Source organism: Onychostruthus taczanowskii, unplaced genomic scaffold, assembly GCF_017590055.1.
Source record: "Onychostruthus taczanowskii isolate IOZ18803 unplaced genomic scaffold, ASM1759005v1 scaffold14, whole genome shotgun sequence".
Lineage (NCBI taxonomy): Eukaryota > Metazoa > Chordata > Aves > Passeriformes > Passeridae > Onychostruthus > Onychostruthus taczanowskii.
This window is the reverse complement of record NW_024498573.1, coordinates 261,423-284,847: the sequence shown is the minus strand read 5'-3', so window position 1 is coordinate 284,847 and position 23,425 is coordinate 261,423. Positions and strand designations below refer to the sequence as shown.

Here is a 23,425-nt window from a genome sequence, read left to right as displayed (position 1 = left end):
CCCACTCTGCAGACACACTGGGGAAGTCGGGCAAGGAGCTTTGCCCATTCCCAGCAGATGCTGACACCCAGCCTGACACGGACAGACACTTCCTGCACGTGGGAACACGAGCATTCCTGCTGGGATGCGTCCCTCCAGAACGTGCAAGGCGTGGTAAAATTAATCTGAAAACAGCCTCACAGCTCCCTTTCTCAAGAGAAAGCAGAGCTCTCTTCATTAAAGAAACAAAGCCTTTTAGAGTAGCACTCCAAAGCCCCTCTGGCTGCCCAGGCTGCTTGGGTCCCTGGCAAAGGCAACCACACCAGACAGGAGCACAATTTGGAGCAGGTTCTGTGCAGAATGTGCGTCTGAAGGAGGCTCTGGCTCACCCTGCACCGCTCTCCTGCTGCTCCCACATCAGCAGGTCCGTGCCTGCACCACCCACCTGCCCCAGGAGGAGCTGGGGAGGGGCAGGGGGGAGTGGGAGGAAAAACAGTCATGACTCCAAGCCCAGCAAGCAGAAGGTTCACTAGAGGCACTGACGTGTGTCTGTGTGTCTGTGTGTGTGTCTGTGTCTGTCTGTGTGAGTTTATGTGTGTGTGTATGTGTCTCTCTGTGTGTCTCTGTGTGTGTGTGTCTGTGTGAGTTTGTGTATGTGTGTATGTGTGTCTGTGTGTCTGTGTGTGTCTGTATGTATGTCTCTGTGTGTGTGTCTGTGTGAGTTTGTGTGTGTCTGTGTGTTTGTGTATGTGTGTGTCTCTGTGTGTGTCTGTGTGAGTTTCTGTGTGTCTCTGTTTGTGTGTCTGTGTGTCTGTTGTGTGTGTGTCTGTGTGAGTTTGTGTGTGTCTGTGTGTTTGTGTATGTGTGTGTCTCTGTGTGTGTCTGTGTGTGTGTGTATGTGTGTAGGTCTGTCTGTGTCTGTGTCTGTCTGTCTGTGTGTGTGTCTGTGTGTCTGTGTGTCTGTGTGTGTGTCTGTGTGTGTGCAGCCAAGCACACAGACATGCACAGCAGCAAGTGCAGACACACCTAACTGCCCACAGCCATGTGGTCACAACTGCTGATCCCTGAGAAAAGGGATCCCCAAAATGCCTGTGAACATTCCTCTGTCCTTCTGCCCCCTTCCACAGGCAGAACAACCCGTCAGGAAGGGGGAGATGGGCCTGCCTGCCTGAGGGAGAGCCTGGTGCCAAGAGGAGCCCTGCACTGTGGCTGGTTTTGGCTGCTCAAGGACATGGTGGGATAGCTGGTAAGTCAAATGCCTCAAAAGACAACATCCTTCTGCAACACAGACATGCAGAAGCACAGTCCTCCCATCCCTGTAAACCACACAGGAGGCTGGGACACACAGCCAGAGGTGTCAGGAAGGATCCCAAAGCACCACGGCTGTGTCCACCAGCAGCCAGGGCAAGGGAACATGTGGGTTGGGATCTACAGGCCATGACACTCCCAGGCAGCCCTCACATGGAAACTGACAGCAGCATTTGGCCCTGAGGGACTAACTTAGAGCAGGGCTAATTGTATTAAGGACCACACAGCGTATTGCTTTATTTGTAATGAGTTTCAGCCTTCAGAAGCTGAGAATCCCATCTGCAAGAACAGACTGTTGCAGGATTCATCTATTAATAGCCACTGGTACACGCTTCCAGCTGAGGGACACAAGGAGGGAGGAGACAACCAGATGGAGATAATGCATTAGGGTGACACAAAGCCAAAAAAAGGATGATCCACTTCCCCACATCCTCACACACATCTCAGGCTTGCAGCAGGGAGCAAACGAAGTGTCACATGTGATTAACTCATAAACATCCCAATTAGAAAGTTCTTACATTCGATCAAATGTCCAAATATGACAAGACTTGGGTGTCCTCCCCAGAGCCCCATGCAAACGAGGAAACACAGCAGACTTCAGCTCCAAAGCCAGACCCATGCCCAGCCTGGCATCTGTAAAGTCCTGTTTATGAAGTGCTTTGAGAGCTGCTAGTGAAGGTGTGTTGGATCAGAACCAAGAGCTACTCTTCTCCCTTCTAAGCTACACCCAGACTGAATTCTCAAGTGCCTGACTGAGGCTGACCTCCAAACCAGCCTGTCAGCAGGAACTGTTGCCACTGATGGCAACGATGAGGAACTCTGACCACCTAAAGATCCATGGGAGACATGGATGTGGCCTCACTGTCACCAGAAACAGCCCCAGCTACAAGGTAATCTCTGCACAGCATCATCTTCACAATTTTGGGTGAATCTGACCATTCAGTGCCACAGGTACTGATCTCTGGCTTTGTTTTTATGCCCAGTGTTTTTCTCCCTGATGACTTCCATCAAAAAGCCAATACCCTGTTATAGCTGGAGTTGCTCCATCAGTAACACCTTGCTGCTGCACTTTGCAGGACTCCTAATGAAAAATATTACATCAGGTTGCCAAATGACAGTGTGAAACAGGATCCACAGCCAGATCTCTGCTGCAGGAGAGCTTGTACTGAGCCCTGCAGGGGCAGAGGGGTTTCCTCAGGTACCCCCAGGACGCCAGCAGCATGACTGCCCATCAGCACTGGGTTTTCTCCACCACCACAACACACTTGCTAGCAAGAGGCTGGAGCTCTCCAGAGTGGCTGTGCCTCTGGAATGCTTTCCACCCAACACAAAGAGCACAGCTCACAGCTCAGAGCATTGCTGAGCAAAGCCAGCACAGCTCCTGGGACTCACAGGCAGCACCAGGTGCTGGCAGGGTAGCCATGACCTACAGATGGAAATCGTGCTGGCTCTGGTGCCTGCAGAGCCCCCAGAGCAGAGCCCTCATCTAAGGCCAGGGTGGAGAAACACCATCACCAAAATTTAGCCAGAAATCAACAGTTTGTCACTGCTGAGAGGTGCAGGTCCCTGTTTGCTCTGGTGCCTTCAAACAGAGCAATTTGTAGAAGGAAACTGCTGCAGAGACGCTTGCAAAGACTCTGAAGGGACTCTGGCTTCTGCCAAGACATCAGGCAAACAAGCAGACTGCCCCAGGATGCCTGCACGACTCGCATCCCCCAGCTGAGAGTGCTACCCGAACAGACCTTCCCGAGCAGAGGCAATCACAGGCAGACATCTGGCACACCATTCCTGCTAGCCAGAAATTTTCAATGGGGAGCCAGTTACAAAGCAACACTGCTCATGCTGTTATTATAATTAAGAATCCGTCAGCCTGCTGAAACGAAGGCCAAGTTTATTTAGGGATTGTGAGGGAGGGCTCTCCAAAACAGCCTCTCTAATTCTCCCTCTTCCATTCCCCAGATCCCACAGAGATTTGTGTTTCCAGGGACAACTTGCCAGCTGAGGTTGAAGCAACCTCCGCCACTGCTGACACCTAACCTCCAGCAGCAGACCCCATGCCCTGCCCCGAGACAGCAAGCAAGGCTCCCCCTCCTCCCTGCAGGGTTCCATGGAACTAGAGCAGCAGGCACGTCCCATCCTCAGGCAGGTGCAGGTGGCTGAGCTTCCCCTGCTGCTCCTCCTGCCCCGGGGCCGTGCCGTGCGCCTGCCTGCGCTGTAGCACAGCTGCAGGCAGCCAGGGACAGCCAGATCGTGCTCTGGGGCTGCCTGGGGGTCGCTGGGCACTGCCCTGGCACGGTGGCTCCATCCTCAGGGTGCCAGGGCAGGCTGAGAGCAGGGCAGCACCGCAAGGGCGCTGACTGCGGAGCCGCGCCAGCTCAGCTCGCACCCCAAATCACAGCTGGGACGCTTCTCTCTTGCCATGAGCTTGCTATCAGCTAGTGAGGGCCCAGATATCAAGAATGAAAACACCAAGATGAAACTTTAAAAGCCATTGGTCTTCCAAAGTCTACAGCACCTTGAGAGTGAGCACATTTAGGGAGCCCTGCTTGTGTGGCTGTGTTGGGCTGGTTCACTGAAGCCACAGCTGAACCAGAGGCCACTCTGGGGTCCAGGGCTTCCCCCACTGCTGTACATCTCTGCGAGCTCATTATCAGCATTTGGAGAGGTTCAGCTTTGATACCCCTTGCACTAAAATGAGCTGCAGATCAAACCAGGCAGCCAACAGAATTTTTAAATTAAACTACAAAATTATTTAAAATCCCCTTTGAGGACGTTATCACAGGGTTAACACCCACTCTTGGCTTCAGATAATACAGCAGCAATAAATGGTAATGTGCTCTATGAAACATGATTTATTTTTGCTGAGCAGGCTTGGCATTATAAATCTCAGCACTCTTAACATTTAAAGTTGTTATTCTAATGACAAAATAGACATGAGGGAGATAACAGTCTTTATCTCCATTAATGTTTTATTGTTGTTCAGAGAATATGGATATGGACTGATCCAAGCACAGGAAAATCACAGCAATTTGTTTGCACATTGGGGAAGCTGAGATAATGGTTGTGGTTTATGACCACACCAGGGAATCAGCTGAAACGCAGGACAGAGCAGATCAAAACGAGGGATTAATCAGCTACTTTGGTTTCTGGTTTACATTCCAGTTACATTTCCATTCCCAGGACCTGCCTTAGCATGACATTAGAAGAGATGGCCCAACAGCTGACTCGTGGCACCCAAGGAAGTGAGGAAACAGGCTCTGAAGGAAACAAAAAGGCTGCACAACAGTTCTGTGCAATGCAGACAAGCAGCACTGCCATGGAGGCAGGATCCTCCTGGATATTCAGCTGCCTGGAAGCGACTCTGCTCTCCCTGAGCCCAGCTGTGGGGGCCCTGCAGCTTCCTGCAGAGCCACAACACAGAGCTCCTGACCTGCCTGGCACTTTACCTCCTTCCCAAGGCACACACCACACCTCAGAGAACCACAACACCTCTGTAAGCTGAACCTGAAACAGCGAGCTGCAGCTGCAGTGAGGGCTGTGCTGCTGGAGGCTTAAGCAGATAAAAGCTGAAAACCAAAACAACAGAAACCTCAGACAAACCACACAGCCACCTGCCCCATCCTGGGACTCCCGGGCAAGAGAGGGTGACCCTCTCCCCTCAAGAAATCAGGTGCAAAATGCATCAGGGGAAAACAACCAGTGCTGCCCTCAATGACTCCAACAGCTCAATCCCACCTTTTCTGGGAGGAGGGCAGGGAGGTGAGCTGGGGACAGCATTCCTGACAGCACACAAACACACCAATGTGCACACATCTGGCTCCAGTGCCCAAATGCTGGGGCAGGTGGCCACGGTGGCATCTCAGCCTTTCCCAGAGCACTGGGGTCAGACCCAGGGCAGTTGCAGGTTTGCTGTGCCTCAAGTGCCCCTCTGCAGGGCAGGGCAATCGCCAGCTCCCCAGGTCATGGGCATTTGGACGGGCTGCAAAGAGCTCAGGTGCCACTGCCCAGGGCTCCAGTGCCCGGCAGCCACAGCAGCTCTGCACAGGGATGCTGAGCTGAGCAGCCTGGGCGTCTTTTGGTCAGCTCCAGGCGGACCGGCTGTGCAGGAGCTGCACCAGCACTGGCTGCCCGGAGCCCCGGTGCGAGCCTGGGCTGCCTGGGCACTGCCCGCGGTGCCCAGAGCCGGGGATCACTTGGTACTGCTCCCCATGCCCAGAGCCGGGGATCACTGTGCACTGCCCGTGGTGCCCAGAGCTGGGATCACTTGGTACTGCTCCCCATGCCCAGAGCCCGGTGCCCAGAGCCGGGGATCACTCTGCACTGCTCCCCATGCCAGAGCTGGGATCACTCTGCACTGCCCGTGGTGCCCAGAGCCGGGATCACCCTGCGCTGCTCCCCATGCCCAGAGCTGGAACACCCTGCGCTGCTCCCCATGCCAGAGCCGGGATCACTCTTCGCTGCTCCCCATGCCCAGAGCCGCACGCTCCCCGCCGTGCCGAGCCCGCTCCAGCCCTGCCCCGGCTGGGGCTTTGTGCCCGCTCCGCACATCGCAGCGCGGCCGCTCAGCGGCCAGGGGCGGAGCAGGGAGCAGCGCAGCTGTTCTTGCGCTGCCTGCTCGGCATCCTGCGCGGCGAGCAGCCTCCCCTGCGCCCGGCCGGCACCCCTCTCACAGCCGCACGGGCAGCAGCACTCCGAGCGATCCAGCAGCTCGCACCATATTCTCAGAGGATTTTTTTTCCACAAGCATTTATTCCCCCAGCCAATCGCTAACAAGTCTGGACTCAATAATCTTGGAGGTCTTTTTCAACCTTAATGATTGCATGATTCTGTGCCTGCTGGCAGGGGTACACCTCTGCTCCAGCTTGCAGAGCTAGGCAGGCTGATGATTACCTCATCTGCCACGGCATTAAGCCCTCCCACCTACTGACCTTCCAGGCACCAGATCTCACCAGTTCTTTTGGGAGGAGGTGTCAGGGGTCTGGCAAAGCCCTGCAGACCCCTGTTCCCAGGAGCAGCCACAGGAGCAGCCTGCTGGTCAGATGAGGAGCACATCCCACCCAGAGTCCTGTCTCCAACAGACAACAGGTGATGCACAAACATGCAACGTTCCCACTAATACTCTCCTGCCCTCTGCAATGTTCAGCTCAGGGGGCTCATCAACCAGAGGTGGTCTCTCTACATTTAGTAAATCTTGACCACTCCACCAGGGCCCTCAATTCCATTCCAAAACCTGCTGACAGGGCTGTCCTGGCTGGCAGCCCAAGGATCACCTGCAAGCACCCACAGCATAGCTCGGGGTCCTGGGCTTGAGGGCCTGACCAGTGCTGGGTTCTGACCGGCTGCAGCTGCTCCCCAGAACACTCAGACCCCACAGCAACAGGGACCAGGGTAACTCCAGGCTGTAGGGCCAGACCCCTCTGCGTGCCCTTGGTGCCTGCTGGGAGTGACCCACCTTTCCCCAGCACTGGAGAGGCAACAGCCTGGTTCTGGCACAGAACTGAGGAGACAGAGACAGATGCAAGCCACCACCAGTGAGCAGGCTCCCTCCTCACAGTCCATCTGCAGTGGGTCAGTCACATCATTACCTGCTCCCAGTCCTCTCAGTAATCTCTAGTTTACAGAGTCCCTAGGCACATCTATTCCCCCATTAATCTGGAGCTTAAAGCATCCCCAAATCGGCTTTGACGCAGAGCATTGCAAACAGTTGAGTTATGCTGTGCTTCTGCAGCAATCCCGAATTAGACAGAGTATGGGATGGACCCCAAGTCTGTGGGTCCTTCCCACCTGGGGGAGCACGGGCTCAGGAACAGGAAGGGATGTCTAAACACAGTACATGTGTATAAATAAAAAGCAGAAAGGATGTGACTGTTTTGTAACCGAAGTACTTATGTGATAAAACAACTTCACAGAGATTCCCAGATTAATTAAATCTCAACCCAGATGATCTCCAAATAACAACTTGCATCATTTGCAACAACAGAAATACCCAACAGCTCTTGCCCTAACCCAGCACTGGGAAATGCTTCACTTGGTGCTTTCCTGGAGACTACAAGCAGATTTTTTAAAAAGCAACTGCCATACCACAGAGAGCTCGAGGCAAACTTCCCTGGCATCAGGGCAGAGAGGCACTGGCATCCTTCCTGCAGCACGATGGCAGGGCAGGGACACAGGCAGGGTGGGCATGACTGAGATGCTGACAGGGAGCTACAGAGGGCGTAACAAGATTAAAGCAGGAAAAGGAAATAAAGGCTTAGTGATAGATTTCACAACAGCAAAACCTACTCCGTTTGGGAAACACTCCCTCAGGAGATTAAAGACTTGCAGGGGCATTAGCCAGACCCAGGGAAAGGGTGCAGGGAGCAGCCATGCAGCAGCCCAGGAGTGGCTGCAAGGTGCATGACTGTCCTGCCCAGCAGGGTCAGCCCTGGCATGTCCCCAAGGCCACGCAGCTCCAGCAGGGTCAGTCCCGGCTGGCAGGGGAGAGGGTCCCTTGGCAGAGCCATTGGGAAACACAGACATCCCTCAGGGGATGCCAGGACAGTCCCACACCATGGCCGTGGGACATGAGTACTCCCAAGGATCCTGCTCCAACAGCACAACCACCTGGCCATGGCCCAGGTGAGAGCACTACTCCTCCTCCCACTGCCATGCTGGAAATCGTGGCTGCCAGGGCAGGACCACGCCAGTGCTGCCCACAGCCTTTGCTGGGCCTGGGACGGTGCACTGTGCCAATGACCAAAGCACACACCCCAAAATGCACACCCCAGTGTTCCAGTGCCTCCCCAGAGCAGTCCCGGGGGTGCAGGCACCCATCACACCCTGGAAGAGACCCTGCCTGTGGCATCACGCTGGCAGGAAGGGCCCTTAAGGCCACATCTCCAACAAGCACATCTAAAAGTGGAAGCTGCTCCAATGGTTGTATTCAAATGTCTCAATTTGTCCTACTTTTGTCTGGGCACTCAGCAGAATTGCCAATGAAGACAGACTTGAGCAAAACAAGAGCAAATCAAGCACATTTTCCGGACATTTTTCATGTGGGATCTGCCGTTCTGCAGCAGTGCTCTGCGATCTGAGCTGGCATTGCCCTGGAACCCCCTCGCCCTGCTCGCTGTGCCCGGCAGACCCTGTGACACAGCTGGGGCCGCGGCTGCACCTCAGCGTCTCCCTGGCAGCCCGAGTCGAATTCGCACAAGGGCCCCGTTTCTTCCCAGCAATACTCGGAGCTGCACGAGAACAAGGCATTCAAATGTGCACTTGTGAAATGCCATCCTCACCCCACATTTGCATGAAAATACCAGACCTATTTAAGTGACAACGACACTTCACTAAAGCAAATTACATAACCGGCTATTTCCCTCAGCTGACACACCAGAGACACCTTCATTTCCAAAGCAAGTCTGCACTTGCTGCACAGCGTTTGGAAGGATTTTCTTCTTTTTAAACCAGATACCACGGCGTTTTAGGCATACACTGCTTTCACATGTAGAAAAAATAAAACTCAATTATCTTAGCAGCTCAATTTTTATCTTAGCAGAATCTACCATTTCAAAGTGCCGTCAGCCTCCCTCCAGCAGAACCACTGCACAGAGTAAGGACAGCACGAAGGAAATAAAAATTCCCAGCTGACACACAGCCATTAAATCCCCTCCTGTACTTCCCCCTGCCCTGCCACCGCAGCAGGGATCACGCCGGCTGATTCGGTCATCTGCTGCACAAACGCCTCTGTCTGTTCCATTTCTGCCGAGAGGATTGCTATGGTTCCCTAGTACGACGCACAAGGTCCTTCTGAAAATGCCAGCATACAGCCACAGATTACAGACAGACTGCCACTGAAAATCCCCAGCCGCCCCAGGCTCACCGGCAGAAATCACTGCGGGCTCATCTCAACCCTCCACCCTTCCCCACCGGGGAACCTGAGCTCTCAGCAGGTCACAACAAGGTAGCACAGCCTCATTTCACATTTGCTGGCTGTTGCAGCTGCCTTTTAGAACGCAGCAACAGCAAAATCATCCTTCAGCACCTGGTGATGCGAACGCAGCAACAGCAAAATCATCCTTCAGAGAGCACAGCACCTGGTGATGCGGGCCAGACAACTGGGAGGTGTGGGAGCTCAGTCCCACCCTGGCCACAGCACCCTCCTGGAGGCAGCGGCCCACACCACCCCTCACAGGACCATCACTCAGCCCCAGGGCAGGCCTGCCCACCCCGCCCCACAGGGCACGGGCACCTGGCCCCACGGCACGTCCTGCCGACCCCAGGCACAGCGCGGAGCTCCCAGGCAGAGCAGCAGAGCCAGGGATGCCCAGGACAAGCCCTCCCAGCACCTGGGGCTGTCACGCTGGGCACTCTCATTCCAGCTACACACAGGCAACACAAACAACCATTTATTCGGCTCATCAGGTATTCAAAGCTTTCCATTACTATATCAAGCCACAGATTTTCCACTAGATAAATCCTCCTTTAGCCATGTGACAAAATTCCCAAAGTCTGGCTTCCTCTAAGTCTCATGAAGATGACACAGTAAGTGAAAGCCTCTTTGGCCACTAATTAAGCTATGAATAAGCCTGCTCAGACTCTGGTATGGAGTCTGGTTTTTGAAGCCTCATTGAAGGTGTCAGTGCTACCAGAAAGGGTGGGGGCTCCGTTTTGCTTTACATCAGCTGCACTTTCCTCCTGAAGCGAGAGAGCAAAGGCACGTTGTGACAGAGCTGATGTGAAGTTGACAGCTCTTCAGCTAGCAGGGAAGATAGCAAAGGCAACAGCAGCTCCATCCCCATCCCTCCTTCACCCCTCGCTGCTGGAGCTGCCTTTGTGGTGGCTGCAGCAGCATGTGCAGGCTGAGCTCGTGTTCTGGTGCCTGAACCGAACATGGCCACACCATCTTCCCTGCTCTTGAGCTATTATGGGAAACCACTTTCAAATGCACCATGAGCCTCACCAGGGCTGTGACATTATCCATGTGCAACAGCCTTGGCATCTCCTTGCATCTGCAACGCTCCAGCCAGGATGCACTTCACTACACCTTCCCGAAGCGGCTTGTAGTGAAAATAACCCCAAAACAACTGCTCCATTGACGAGATCTGCGCCAGCGTTTGCCGTATTCCCGCACCCACAGCGCGGCTCCAGCCACCTGCAGCACCGCGAACGCCCTCAGGGGCTGAGGGAGCCGCCGTGGAGCCGCGGCCGCCGCCCGCATCCCTCCGGCTGCGGCGAGCCCCGCATCGCTGCGGCCCCGCGGGCTCCGCTCCGGCGGGGAAGGGCTTGCGGGAGGGTCGGGACCCCCGTTTCTCCCGGAGCCGGAGGAGCGAAGGCGCGGCGGCTCCCGGAGGGGCCCGGCGGGGCTGGGCGGCTGCGTCCCGAGCGCTGCTGCGGCGGCTCCCGCTCGGCGCCCCCGCTCCGCCGAGGGACCGGCCCGGCCCGGGGAGCGACGCGCGGCGCTGCGGGCGGGGGCCGGGGCCGCTGCGGGGCGGCCTCACCTGCTGCGGGCGGGCCGGGGGCTGCGGGCCGGGCTCACCTTCCGTGGCATAGCTGTGGTCTCGCAGGAAACTGCTGCTGATCTTACGGGTCTCAGCGTCCTCCTCCATTGACGGCGGGCAGGCGGGCGCGGGGCGTCAGCAGCCGCAGCCGCGGATCCATCATCCCCCCCCGCGCCCTGCTCCGCGGCGGCGGCCGCCAAATGCGGCGGGGGGGGCGCAGGGGCGGCGGTGCCCGGTGGCTCCTCCCATACGGCACCGACCGGCACGGCGCGGGCGGGCGGAGCGCGGCGCGGCCCCGGCCCCGGCACCGGCACCGGCACGGCCCCACCCCGGCACCGGCACCGGCCCGAACACGGTCCTGCTCGGAGACGCACCTGCCCCAGGAACGCTCCCGCCCGGGGATGCTCCCACCCCGGGAGAGGCTCCTGCCAGGGGGACGTTCCCACCCCGGGAGAGGATCCTGCCGGGGGATGCTCCCACCCCGGGAGAGGCTCCTGCCAGGGGGACGTTCCCACCCCGGGAGAGGCTCCTGCCGGGGGATGCTCCCACCCCGGGAGAGGCTCCTGCCGGGGGGACGTTCCCACCCCGGGAGAGGATCCTGCCGGGGGATGCTCCCACCCCGGGAGAGGCTCCTGCCAGGGGGACGTTCCCACCCCGGGAGAGGCTCCTGCCGGAGGGATGCTCCCACCCCGGGAGAGGCTCCTGCCGGGGGGATGCTCCCACCCCTGGAGAGGCTCCTGCCGGGGGATGCTCCCACCCCGGGAGAGGCTCCTGCCGGGGGATGCTCCCACCCCGGGAGAGGCTCCTGCCGGGGGGACGTTCCCACCCCGGGAGAGGCTCCTGCCGGGGGGATGCTCCTGCCCTGGGACCCGCCCTCCTGCCTGGGGATGTTGCTGCCCCGGGACGCTGCTGCCGCGGGGTGCTGGCATACCTGGAGACGCACCTGCACCGGGGACACTGCTGACCGGGGATTGCTCCTTCCTGCCCGGGGCGTCACTGCCTCTGCTGGACCACTGCCCATGGGGAAGCTCCTGCAGCCTTCAGGCAGAAGGACTGCTGCTCCCTGACCTCCCTGCCCAAACACAAGACCGCAGGCGAGGGCTGGGACCCTTTCTTGGCAGAGCCAGAGCATGCAAACGCTGGCGGTGCCGGGACAGGAGATGCAGTGAGAGCCATGGAGGTGGCCGTGCCAGCCGTGCTAAGGAGGTGTGTGCCCACGGGCAGTTGGTCCAGGCTCACCCTGTCTTGACTTTGGAAGGGGGTAGGAATGGTCAGCGACTTATGACCACAAAGGTCGATGTGAATGGGAGGATTGGTGGCATCCAGAGAAGAAAATGAACCCAAGGGCTATAGGGGAAGGGAGGGCTTTCCTGTTCAGGGCACATCTCTGAAAGCACAGGCTGTATTCTGGACTCATCATCTGGCGCGCACCAAAGGGAAACAATTGCCCACTGGAAGGGTTTTGTGTCTTGGTAGAGTCCAGGAAGAAGCCTTGGCACTGTCTGAGCCACAGACAGACACAGGGAGGAAACTCTCAGAGGAAAAGTTCCCTCAACTCCAGCACCTGAAGCTGGCAGTAAAATCCAACCACAGCATCAGGGCACAGGAAATCCCCAGCCAGGCAGCAAAGCACACACTGGGCAGCAGTGAGAGGACAGCACTACTGCCCACTCTTACCTCCGACCCACACTGTCCCTTCTGCCCCCTCCTCCAGTACTCAGCTGCTGAAGGGAAACGGGTGCACAGACCCAGCCTGGGGTCTGACCCCACAGCACCCCACTGCTCCCCACTGCTGTCACCTGGCACTGTCCTGTTCACCCTGCACAGGAACATCATCAGTGCTGGGCACTGGCCGGGCGCAGCAGAGAGCTGGCACGTGTGGGCACAGGCCTGTGGCACCTTCCCGCTGTGTGCCCACCCACCCAGCACCCCTCGAGACCCCCACACCACGGAGGAACTGCAGAGCTCGGCGTGCCACGGCACAGGAGCTGCTTGACAGCCCAGGGCCACCTCAGCAGAGTGTAATTGTTACTGGAACAGGAGGATGCAGAGGGAATGGACAAAGATGGTGGATAACATTGTAAACACAGTGCTGCACCGCAGCTTGATTTCCTCTCCCAACCCTAGTATCATAATTAAAATCTCATTGGGAAGGTGCAAGATTTATTATTATTCTGCTGAGATTCACTGCCTGCTTGGGGGCTGCTTATTCTGGGGGAAGCACAGGAGAGAGCACCTCTGAGCAAGAGGGCTCGAGGACTCCAGTACATCCAGTACGTACATCATCTTTTGGACAGCATGTCCCACACCCGTGCTGCACCCAGCACACCCCACAGCAGCACCCCAGTGCTGCACAACCACACCAGCACCCCCAGCACACCCCACAGCAGCACCCCAGTGCTGCACAACCACAGCAGCACCCCCAGCACCCCCAGCCCCCCCACAGCAGCACACCTGTGCTGCACAACCACACCAGCATCCCCAGCACACCCCACAGCAGCACACCTGTGCCACACCAGCACCCCACATCCCTTGGAGGAGTGTGCAGACACTCTAGGACGAGAGGCAAGAGAGGGAGAGCTTGTTCTACCCACTGTGACCTTATGAGGAAAGGTGAATTCCCGGGCCCACAGCTGCCTGCCTCCCCAGGATGTTTTCTGACACGCTGTCACATAGAGGCTGATAGAAGACATTGTAAAACTGCACCTTGGAGAACTCTGGCACTTACTCATATGCATATATAACTTCAGGATTTGTCAGTCAACCACATCATGTCACAGGCCACTCATTGATACAGGGATTACTAATGTGACAAGCCAGAAGCATTCATCAGACAGGCATAAGCCTGAAGTCTCTATGTCCAAGCCTTCACTGAATTATACTGGAATGTGATTTACTTGCTATAATCACCAGGTACACGTTTAAGTCAAGAAAACAACTTGTATTTGAGGCTGAGGTTGCTCTTGGCTGCAGTGGGTGGGAGCCACAGGCTAGTCTGAATTCACTCCCTGTGGAAAGGCACAGGACCTGGCCATGGCTTTGCAGCACAGCAAAGATATGCTGACCAAAGCTCTCCTGCAGGCCAAACACAGCCACAGCACTAACATCATGCTCCAGAAATAATTTTTATGTTGCTGGCAGCTCCTCGTGCATGCAAGAGCCCAGGGGAGCAGACCCCAGCACAGCACAGGACTGGAGTGCTGCTGGCTCCTGTCTGTGCAGTCCTGTCTCCCAGGGAAGGACACGGACCTCCCGCAGGAAAAGAGAGACGGAGAAAGGCTGAAGCTGCACCACAACACTGTCACCAGGAAATCCCTCTCTGTCTACAAGCTACACTCACCTGCAGGTGTCCTGCAAGAGGCAAGAGCAGCTTCAGACAAGAAAAATAAAGACAGGTTTTGAATAAGAAATTGCTACCATATTACCTCCTCCCACCAGACCCCAGATGCCAAACCTCAGGCCAAAGGCAATGCCCAGCTGAGCAACAAGCCCCTGCAATGCCCGTGAATATCACCAACACAACCAGGGACCTCCTTCCCTTCCTTTTCAGTAGACACCCTTTCAGTGTATTTTCATTTTAACAAGTGCCAAGGCCCTTCTCCTTTATTAAGTAGCAAAAATCATTCCCCCGTTGTGCATGAACTACACTTACGTATTCATAAGTTCTGCAAAGTTTTTCAATGCACTGTGTCATTTAAACAGATCCAGAAGCTACCTGTTTGTTATGCAACACACATAGGAGCTGCATCATGAAATCCATTTATTCTCAGCTTTTTAAAATCCAGGAACAAGCCTGTACAATAACTAAAAGCATTAGCTGTCCTAAGCAGGAATCCATTTGCAGATTAAATTTGCCAAAGGTCGGCTTGTAGCTGTCACAGTTTCCCAAACCCCCAGGTGTCTGCCATGTTCTGTACTTTGACATCTCCTGAAGAGCCAGGACACTTTCCACTCCAATGATTTTTGTTTCAATTAGAGAGGCTGAAGAGTTCCATGCTCAGCTTTCTGTGGGATCTAAACAGTGTGTGAAGAATAATTGAATCAAACTTCCAATTTTATGCTCAGGACAGAACTTCCTTCACAGCATTTATTTTACTCTCCCATCCACGAGCACTCAACCTATTTTCCTAATTACTCTTTGAACAATACCCTCATCGTTTAACCATTACATATAGATAACAAAATTGCTTTTAAACTTGTAGGAATTATTTCTGTTGGTTAACTGGCGGTTAGCTCAGTGTCCTCAGTGGGGCACCAGCTGTGGACAGTGCCAGAGGCCAGCCTGTGTGTAGAAGCACTGGTGACAGCACCTGCCCCTGGCACAGGGGACAGGCTGGCAGGGAGAGCCCCAGGGCTCTGCCTGCCCCAGGTCTGTGAGCAGCACAGCAACCTGAAGCTGCATGTAGACACTGCTTCCCCCTCTCTGTCCCTTCCCCAGGGTGGAAGGACACCTGCTCCTGCTCCTGGGACAGGGCCATGCTCTCACTCTGCAGCACCTCAGCCTTGTGACTGATCAAACTGTGGACCAACACAGGTGGTGGCCACATCCACCTGCACTGACCAGCTCAGAGATGCTTTGAGTGAAAGCCCATCTCTGCTAAGGAAGGGAAACCAGGCCTTTCATGAACCCCTCAACACCTCACATCAGAGCCAGCACCTGGTGATCTGGCTGAAGGTCATGGCACACAACAGGCATTGTGAGAAGGAGAGCACTTAAAGCCCTTGCACCATTTCTCCCATCACGTCCAGTGCTCCAAGTCCTTCAGCTCACAGATTCCAGTAGAGACAGCACTTTAGCTTCACAAATCTGAAGAGCTAATTATGCAGCAAAAATGGGTAATTATGCTCCTCTTCTCCACACATAACTTGTGTCAGCCACCTGGGCTGGTGGCTGGCTGGCCCATACTTAAGGGACAACTCCAGGGAAAAAGGGAAAAAGCTGACTCAGGGCAGAGCCCCCCACCCTGCAGGAACCCAGAGCTTCTCACCATCCCCTGTGCTGAACACACCAAAGCACAGGTACAGCTCCCTGGGATGGCCAGAGACACCAGGTCAGGGATCTTGGTCTCCAGAGGACCACAGACAATGAGTCCTTCACAGCCAGTTTGTAAATATTGCCCCAGAGGGACTGATGCTCCTGTCTCCCAGCCTGGGAAGCCTGGGCACGGCTCAGGAAGGGCAGCAGCTTGCAGCAGCCAGCAAAAACATTCCCACCCACCATGAAGGGACGTGCACAGAGGGTGAACCTCTCTGGATGAACGCCCTCACAGTCAATGCCTCATGCAGGACCATCCCCTGACAGTGTGCTGGGCTGCTGCGTGGTCCCCAGGGAATGCCTACAAGCCCACACCTGTCAGTATCCTCACTGAGGCCCTGTGCAGCCTCTGCTGTCCTCTGGAGCCCAACCTTTGTGCTCCTGCAGCGCAGCAGGAGCTGACTGATTTCGCTGCACTAAGTCATCTGTTTTTCACATTTTCTCCTGTAAGTCACATAAGCAAGCTGGGGAAGCCTACATCTGTGATGAAGTCCCTGTCATATGAACCTTAATTAGCATGACTTGAGGAAGGCAAATAATTTACCAGATTAAACCAAGATCAAGAGAATTGGGAAGCCAGGTTGCATGCAGAGGACAAGCTGCAGCCCTCTTCTTCCCTTGTGGTGGAGAACAAGAGTTGGGACCTTGGGGCAGAAAAGGGAAGAATCAGTTCATTGAATGCAAAGTAGGTGAAGACTTCTGCTCCCCAAAGGTCAGATGATGAATAGATCTCCAGGCCTTGACCCCTGCCATGCATTACAGGTGCTGGCACAAGCTGTACATGGTGAACAGCGTGCCAGCAACGAGCACTGCCACACACCAGCCTGGCTTGGGGAACAGCTGCTCCCCAGGGGCTTTCCCTCCTGCCTTCAATCAGACCAAACTGCTCCTGCTGCATTTTAGCAGCTTTCTTCAGATACAGGCTTCCCCTTCTAAGCATTTTATGCCAGGCTTTAGAAAAGCCCAGACATCTTCCTGCTCCTCAGATTTCTGCTATAATGCAACAGCTGCACAGCAACAATATAATGCACCTGTGCAACAGCAACATAAACATGGTGCTTCCAGGAAAAACTTGCTATGAATTATTTCTTATTCTATTCTACAGATGATCCAGCCATAACATGCTTATTACCTCTACATCATTACTAAGTTATACTATTGCTAAATACGCTGCAGAACACATAAAATACACCAAGAATGGAATGAGGCACAGAATATTTCATGAGGGTCTGAGACATCAATGCCTTTTAAAGGATACAGTGTGAACAGTTTGTCACATGTTCCTCACATCAGAGATATAATTAGCTTAAATACTTACACAGTAAATAGGATTTGCCACTTCTGCAGATTAAGGCCACATGCTTCAGCACTGGAGCATCTGAGCCAGGGTAGCACAGTCTACGCTGAGGAAGAAGTTTTTTCTTGAAAACAGCTGCTCTGAGCCACGCTGCAGTCGAGGCTTGTCCACGTCGGTGTTTTGTCAGCTCTGGGTTTGGGTTTCACCTGGAGTGACAAACTGCACCACAGGTGACAGTGGAAGGCCAGAGCTGACACTGGCTGGGTGTCTGGAGTGCAGCACATCGCAGGGCACGGGTGCAGGAGCCCTGGGAGCCCTGGGCATGGGGCACAGCCCTGGGCATGGGGCACAGCCCCGGCACGGGCACAGCCCTGGGCACCGGGCACAGCCCTGGGCACGGAGCACAGCCCTGGGCATGGGGCACAGCCCTGGGCATAGGGCACAGCCCCGGCACAGGCACAGCCCTGGGCATGAGGCACAGCCCTGGGCACCGGGCACAGCCCTGGGCATGGGGCACAGCCCTGGGCACCGGGCACAGCCCCAGCACCGGGCACAGCCCTGGGCACCGGGCACAGCCCCGGCACCGGACACAGCCCCGGCGCCGGGCACAGCCCTGGGCACGGGGCACAGCCCTGGGCACGGGGCACAGCCCCAGCACCGGGCACAGCCCCGGCACCGGACACAGCCCTGGGCACGGGGCACAGCCCTGGGCATGGGGCACAGCCCCAGCACCGGGCACAGCCCCGGCACCGGACACAGCCCTGGGCACGGGGCACAGCCCTGGGCATGGGGCACAGCCCTGGGCACCGGGCACAGCCCCAGCACCGGGCACAGCCCCGGCACGGGCACAGCCCTGGGCACCGGGCACAGCCCCGGCACCAGGCACAGCCCTGGGCACCGGGCACAACCCTGGGCATGGGGCACAGCCCCAGCACCGGGCACAGCCCTGGGCACCAGGCACAGCCCTGGGCACCGGGCACAGCCCCAGCACTGGGCACAGCCCCAGCACCGGGCACAGCCCCAGCACTGGGCACACAACGGGAGCTGGGCTCCATGGGGACACGGGGACATTGCTCGTGAGAGAAACAGGGAGCAAGCCTCAGCCTGAGCTACTACATCAAGCACAGAATGAGAAATAAAGGCAGTATTCTGCTTCTTGGATTTTCCCGTTTTATTTTCCGCTGGGGAAGAAAATCAGTGTGTTAATTTGACTATTTCCTATGGAAATACAGCTCTCAAGATGTTTTTATTAGGTTGGGTCACCCTATGGGAGTGAATATGTGAACTCACACGTGGAACAGCTACAGCTGCTTGTGGTCAGCTGGCTGCACACCAGCCCCAGCCCAGCCAGAGCCTCCCCAAGGCATCAGGGATCCCCAGCCTTCCCCACGCTGCGCCTCCAAAGGTGTCAGGCACCAGCACAAAGGCAAATCCAGCTCCACAGGGCAAAGACAGTCACACCCCGCGGTAATAAAAACAAACAAACAAACAAACAACCCTGTAACCTTTAAAACTATTACACAAACAACAGTTTGCCAACTGTTAATCCATCAGCTGACAATCAGAAGAACCAACAAAAGAGGAACAGGGATCAATCAGTCTGAGTACTGAAAAAGCAAACTTTGTCATGTAATGTATTTACATTGGACACTCAGATGCTTCCCCACTTATCTTGGGATATTTTGCAAGAATGACTATTTAGCATTTATTCTGTTAAATTAGCAATTAATATGCAGAATTTCATATGGCCTCAAAGGTGGATTTTATTTGGAAGAATGTTCACCAATGAAACATCAACACATCCAGGTCACTGTGAATTGTATTTCCTAAACTGCAATTACTTCACAGCCTTCAGTTAATTGAATATGTCCCACATCAAAAAGTAATGAAATCATGCTATAAATTAAAAAAGGGCTACCCATGTCTTGCAACACAAACACAGTAAGTTTCAGAGCATTGGGAACCTGAGGCTGGGTTTACTATCTTATAAAAATCATTCTGCTTGTTCTCACATGTCCCCCAGCAGCAGCAGAGTGAAGCCCACACAGACACAGCCTGGCCAGCCTTACAAAATGGAAAGCAAGAAGGCCAATCAGTCAGAGTTAACTCCCCAAAGGAAAGGAAACTGTGTGTCTGGCAGAGCAGCACTCCTGACCTGCACAGGGATTAGCTGAAGTTCCACAACTGTCAGAAGGATGGATGGTGACCCAAAATCAGCCTGGTGGAAAGTGCAAAATGGGATACAGCAAAATACAGCTGCTGCTGCAATGCTGAGAGCTGGGGAGCCAGGAGAGCCTGTCAGGAGTGATCAACTCACCTGCTGTTTCCACACTAACAGGAATTTGCCAATTTTTAGTGGCACTTCATAAAGCAAGCCAACATGAGCCAAGGGCCTGCCCCAGTAACCGTGCTCCCCCGTGGTGCCCTGGCAGAGGGTCCCAGCTGTGGACAGCACCCCAGGACAAACCAGCCTGGAACCAGCAAAGCACGGCACAGTCAGCCTGGCTCACGCGTGCTCTGGTTAACCAGAACGTGTTCTCAGCATGAAACTATTCTGGTATTTTCTGGGGCAATACCAAGGGGTCCTCACAAGGTGCTGTGACTCCCTGCGGGGTCTGTGGCCGGGAGCAGGGCAGTCCTGCCCTGGTGGCAGCAGCCCGGGCACTGCGGGGGCACCGAGCCTGCAGCGGCCGGGCACGCCTGGAGCACGGGCTGGAGCTGCAGGAGCTGCAGGCGCTGCAGGAGCTGCAGGAGCTGCGGGAGCTACAGGGAGCTGCAGGGAGCTGCAGGGAGCTGCAGGGAGCTGCAGGAGCTGCAGGCGCTGCAGGCGCTGCAGGGAGCTGCAGGTGCTGCAGGAGCTGCAGGGAGCTGCAGGAGCTGCAGGTGCTGCAGGTGCTGCAGGTGCTGCAGGTGCTGCAGGGAGCTTCAGGAGCTGCAGGGAGCTGCGGGAGCTGCAGGAGCTGCAGGGAGCTGCAGGAGCTTCAGGGACCTACAGGAGCTGCAGGCGCTGCAGGAGCTGCAGGAGCTGCAGGGAGCCTGCCCTGCTCTCCCCTCACAGCCTCACCTGCCATCATACTGCACATTACAGCAGATCGTCCCACAAAACACAGACCCCAGGAAGGGAACGTGTCAGCTTAAACTGAGTTTGTGTTCTAAGCTCATGCATTGCCAGAGGGTCAGGGAGTGTTGCACTAATCCTGTTCAATGTTTCTGATGTGCACATGGTCCTAAATCCAGTTATTTGCACGACTCCTCCGTGACTCAGAGCCACAAACAGGGAGTGGCCAACGACAGCAACCAGAGCAGCTCCAGCCTTTCAGCTCCAGCTCTGCCCTGCCCAGCCCTGCCCTCCACCTCACCCCAGGTCAGCCATTCATCCTCTGGGATCACCTGAAATTCAGCATTCCAGTGGGACCCATCACTCCTGGGGTCCTCCAGGTGTCTCCAGCAAAAACCGGCAGCTGGGAAAGGTGGCACTGGGGCTGGCCCGGGTCCCCATCCCTGTTCCCTGGGACCTGCTGGTCCCCTCCCAGGTAGCAGAGGGGGCTGCTCCATGACAAAACTAAAATATACCTCCTTTTTGAAGTCCCAGTGCGAGGGCCAGGTGCATCTTTGGGGAGCCCTGCCTGGCACTGCCAGCCTCCCACCGCTTCCAGGAAAGCTGACCTCCTTCCTCCAGGCTCCCCTTCAGCCTCGGAGCAGGGACAGCTCCCGGGAACAGCCGTGGCTGCAGGGACAGAAACCTTCTCTTCTGTGTGGTGTACAGCCTTCCTACTTGTTCACACTGATGCCCACTTTTGGAGATCTCCAGCAGGGAAGGTGGGATGATAGTGTCACACGAGGACACAAATGGGCTGGAAGAACACTGCAGGGTGAATACAGAGGATGGCCTAGGACATCAGCCAGGTCTAGGCTTTCCTTACACTCCCACAAACATAACAAAACATAAACAAAACATAAACCCAATTGTGCTACCTAAGAATCTTCATGAAGTACAGCTTAGGGGAGGGGAAAAAGAAAAACGAGATACCATGGGGAGTCTTAAAAGTTTGCCGAGTTCTCAGAATGCCAATGCTGTAAAACTAATATTTGTATGTCACTGATATCTACATATAATCTACCTCATGTCATTTGAAAAAATAAACCTGGAAAACTGTTGCTTAATAAAAGATATCATGTCTTATTAACGTTCATATAGTAATTATGAAAATCACATATCCATCTGTTACGCAGTCAGCAAACAAGACAAACGACTGTGTTATGTTAAACAGATTATAAAATGCCTGGGGGAAGGAGATCTAATAGCCCCAACCCAGCCATGAATCAAGCAGCAGCACGGGCTCCAGCACACTGGAACACCCTCGTGCCTTTCCCAAGGCTTTTTCCTGAATTACATGTAACAACATCAGCAATGAGGTCAGTATGACATAAGGCATACAAGTCTACATTGAAATGTGATGATGTGATCATTAAGATTGTATTGTCCTTTAAATAAAAATTACTTCCTCAAACAGACAACTACTCTCCCAAAGATGAGAGTGGAACAATATGCAAAGTAGCATTAAATCCAATTGCCCTCGTAAACATAGGAATACAGCTGCTTTAGTCCAATTGAATAAACAAAACTGTCTCAATTCCTGTTATGTTTGTGAGTGATTTCTGAGCATGGAAAGGGAGAAACATCCGTGCATGAAGAACAATTGAATCGTCCCACGAGCACTGTCAATCCAGCCGTGTGCTCCGTGGACACCCAGTGCAGTCCGTGGAATGCTGCACGCCCACCCTTCACACCCGCTCCATGCAGCTTGTGGCAGCCTTGCCTGGACGGCTGACAGAACGAGCACTTGTGCTGGCTGCAGAGAGGCAGCTGAACAGTGCATTCCACACGAGGGCACACAAATTAGCGCCTCCCTGCCGCTGGCAGCAGCGCACAGAGCACTGCCTCGGCAGGATGCCTGGGCAGAAGGCAGAGCACCCCGCTCCCCACAGGAGCCACAGGCATTCCCCTGCAACTCCCTCCACCCCAGCCCTTCCATGCTTTGCTCGCTCAGCCCTTCCCTCCAACCTGCCTTAACTTACAAGGAAAATCACTTTTCATCCTGCTGACTGCAGAGTCTGTTTTAGATCTATCCACCACCAGCATACACATCTTTTGCCGATGGGCTTTGATAAAGATGCTCTGGTGCTTGATTTCCTGAGACCCAAATTTATGGGAACAGGATGTCAAAGATGCAACAGCAAGGTTCCCCTCAGTCCTGCCCTCCAAAAATAGGTGTCAGAAAAATATGGGTATGACAGCCCATCAACAACATTCTCCGTGGCCTTCACAGACTCACACGTGAAAATTCATCAGTGTGAATTTTATGGCTTTTAAGTTTCAACAGCATGGGGATTGAGGTCAAGCACAGCAAACCTGAAATATCTTTCCTCTCAAGGACAACTACCCTTGAGAAATTACAAAGCCAGCACAAAAAGGAGAAGAAGGTTTCAGGGCAGCCCAAGCAGCGGGGACTGTCATTCTGCAGGCAATGCCTTTGCTGTGCATGTGCTCGCAGCCAGGACACAGAACCCTCAGAAAAACATGGGGAAGGAACTCTTTGCCTTCAGGGAAGGCACAGGACACCCCTGGCAGCACACAACAGCCCTGGGCAGGCCCTGCTCACCCCACAGGGGCCAAGCTCTGCTTCTTGCTCTGCACCAGGTGTCCTGGGGCCTGGACCCGCTCGTGCCCCAGGAATTATCACTGCCATCCTTCACCTTGTGAAAATGAGCACCTCCAGCAGCTCTTGGCTTTCCCCAGACACGAGCTGCAGAGCTCCAGATCTCAGCTGGTAACTGTCCTGAAGCCCCCCAGGGCCCCATCCTGGGGACACGGGCTGCCCCACCATGGGGAGCAGCAGTGCAGCCCCTGCTCCCAGCCACACGAGCTCCCACTCTCCCCAAGCCCCCACAGCCGTGATGGGGACTGGCTGTGCCCTGGCCAGGTGCTGAGCTCACCTGCCTGCCTGCTGAGCCTGCTGCCCAGCTCCCTGGCTCTGCCTCTGGACACACAGCCCCCTCCCTCGGGATGCCCCCCAGCCCAGAGAGCACGGGGAGGATGTCCCCCTGCCCGCGTCCCCACAGGGCTGGTGCCTCCGAGACCCCAAGGCCAGAGCTGGACTGGCCAAGCAAGTGGCTGAAGCAGTGCAGGAGAGTGGCTCTGACGGCCAGACACACTCCCCATGCAGGCTCTTACAGCCCTGTTTCCAGAAGAAACCAAGCCAAAAGTTGCACTGTTGTGCAACACTGCACAGAAAGTAAAATAGCAGCCAGCAGCACTGGAAACGGGCA

The 23,425-nt window shown here is 55.2% G+C and overlaps 1 protein-coding gene across 1 annotated transcript in view; it reads right to left on the bottom strand.

The window, feature by feature from the left end:
- The window catches only part of PPP2R2B (protein phosphatase 2 regulatory subunit Bbeta), a 38,417-nt gene extending 27,468 nt beyond the window's left edge, over window positions 1–10,949 (bottom strand). The window contains exon 1 of the mRNA XM_041397510.1: window positions 10,802–10,949. Coding sequence (XP_041253444.1) covers window positions 10,802–10,871 — 70 coding nt within the window. The 5' untranslated portion in view covers window positions 10,872–10,949. The remainder of the gene's footprint in view (window positions 1–10,801) is intronic.
- Window positions 10,950–23,425: the final 12,476 nt, after the last annotated feature.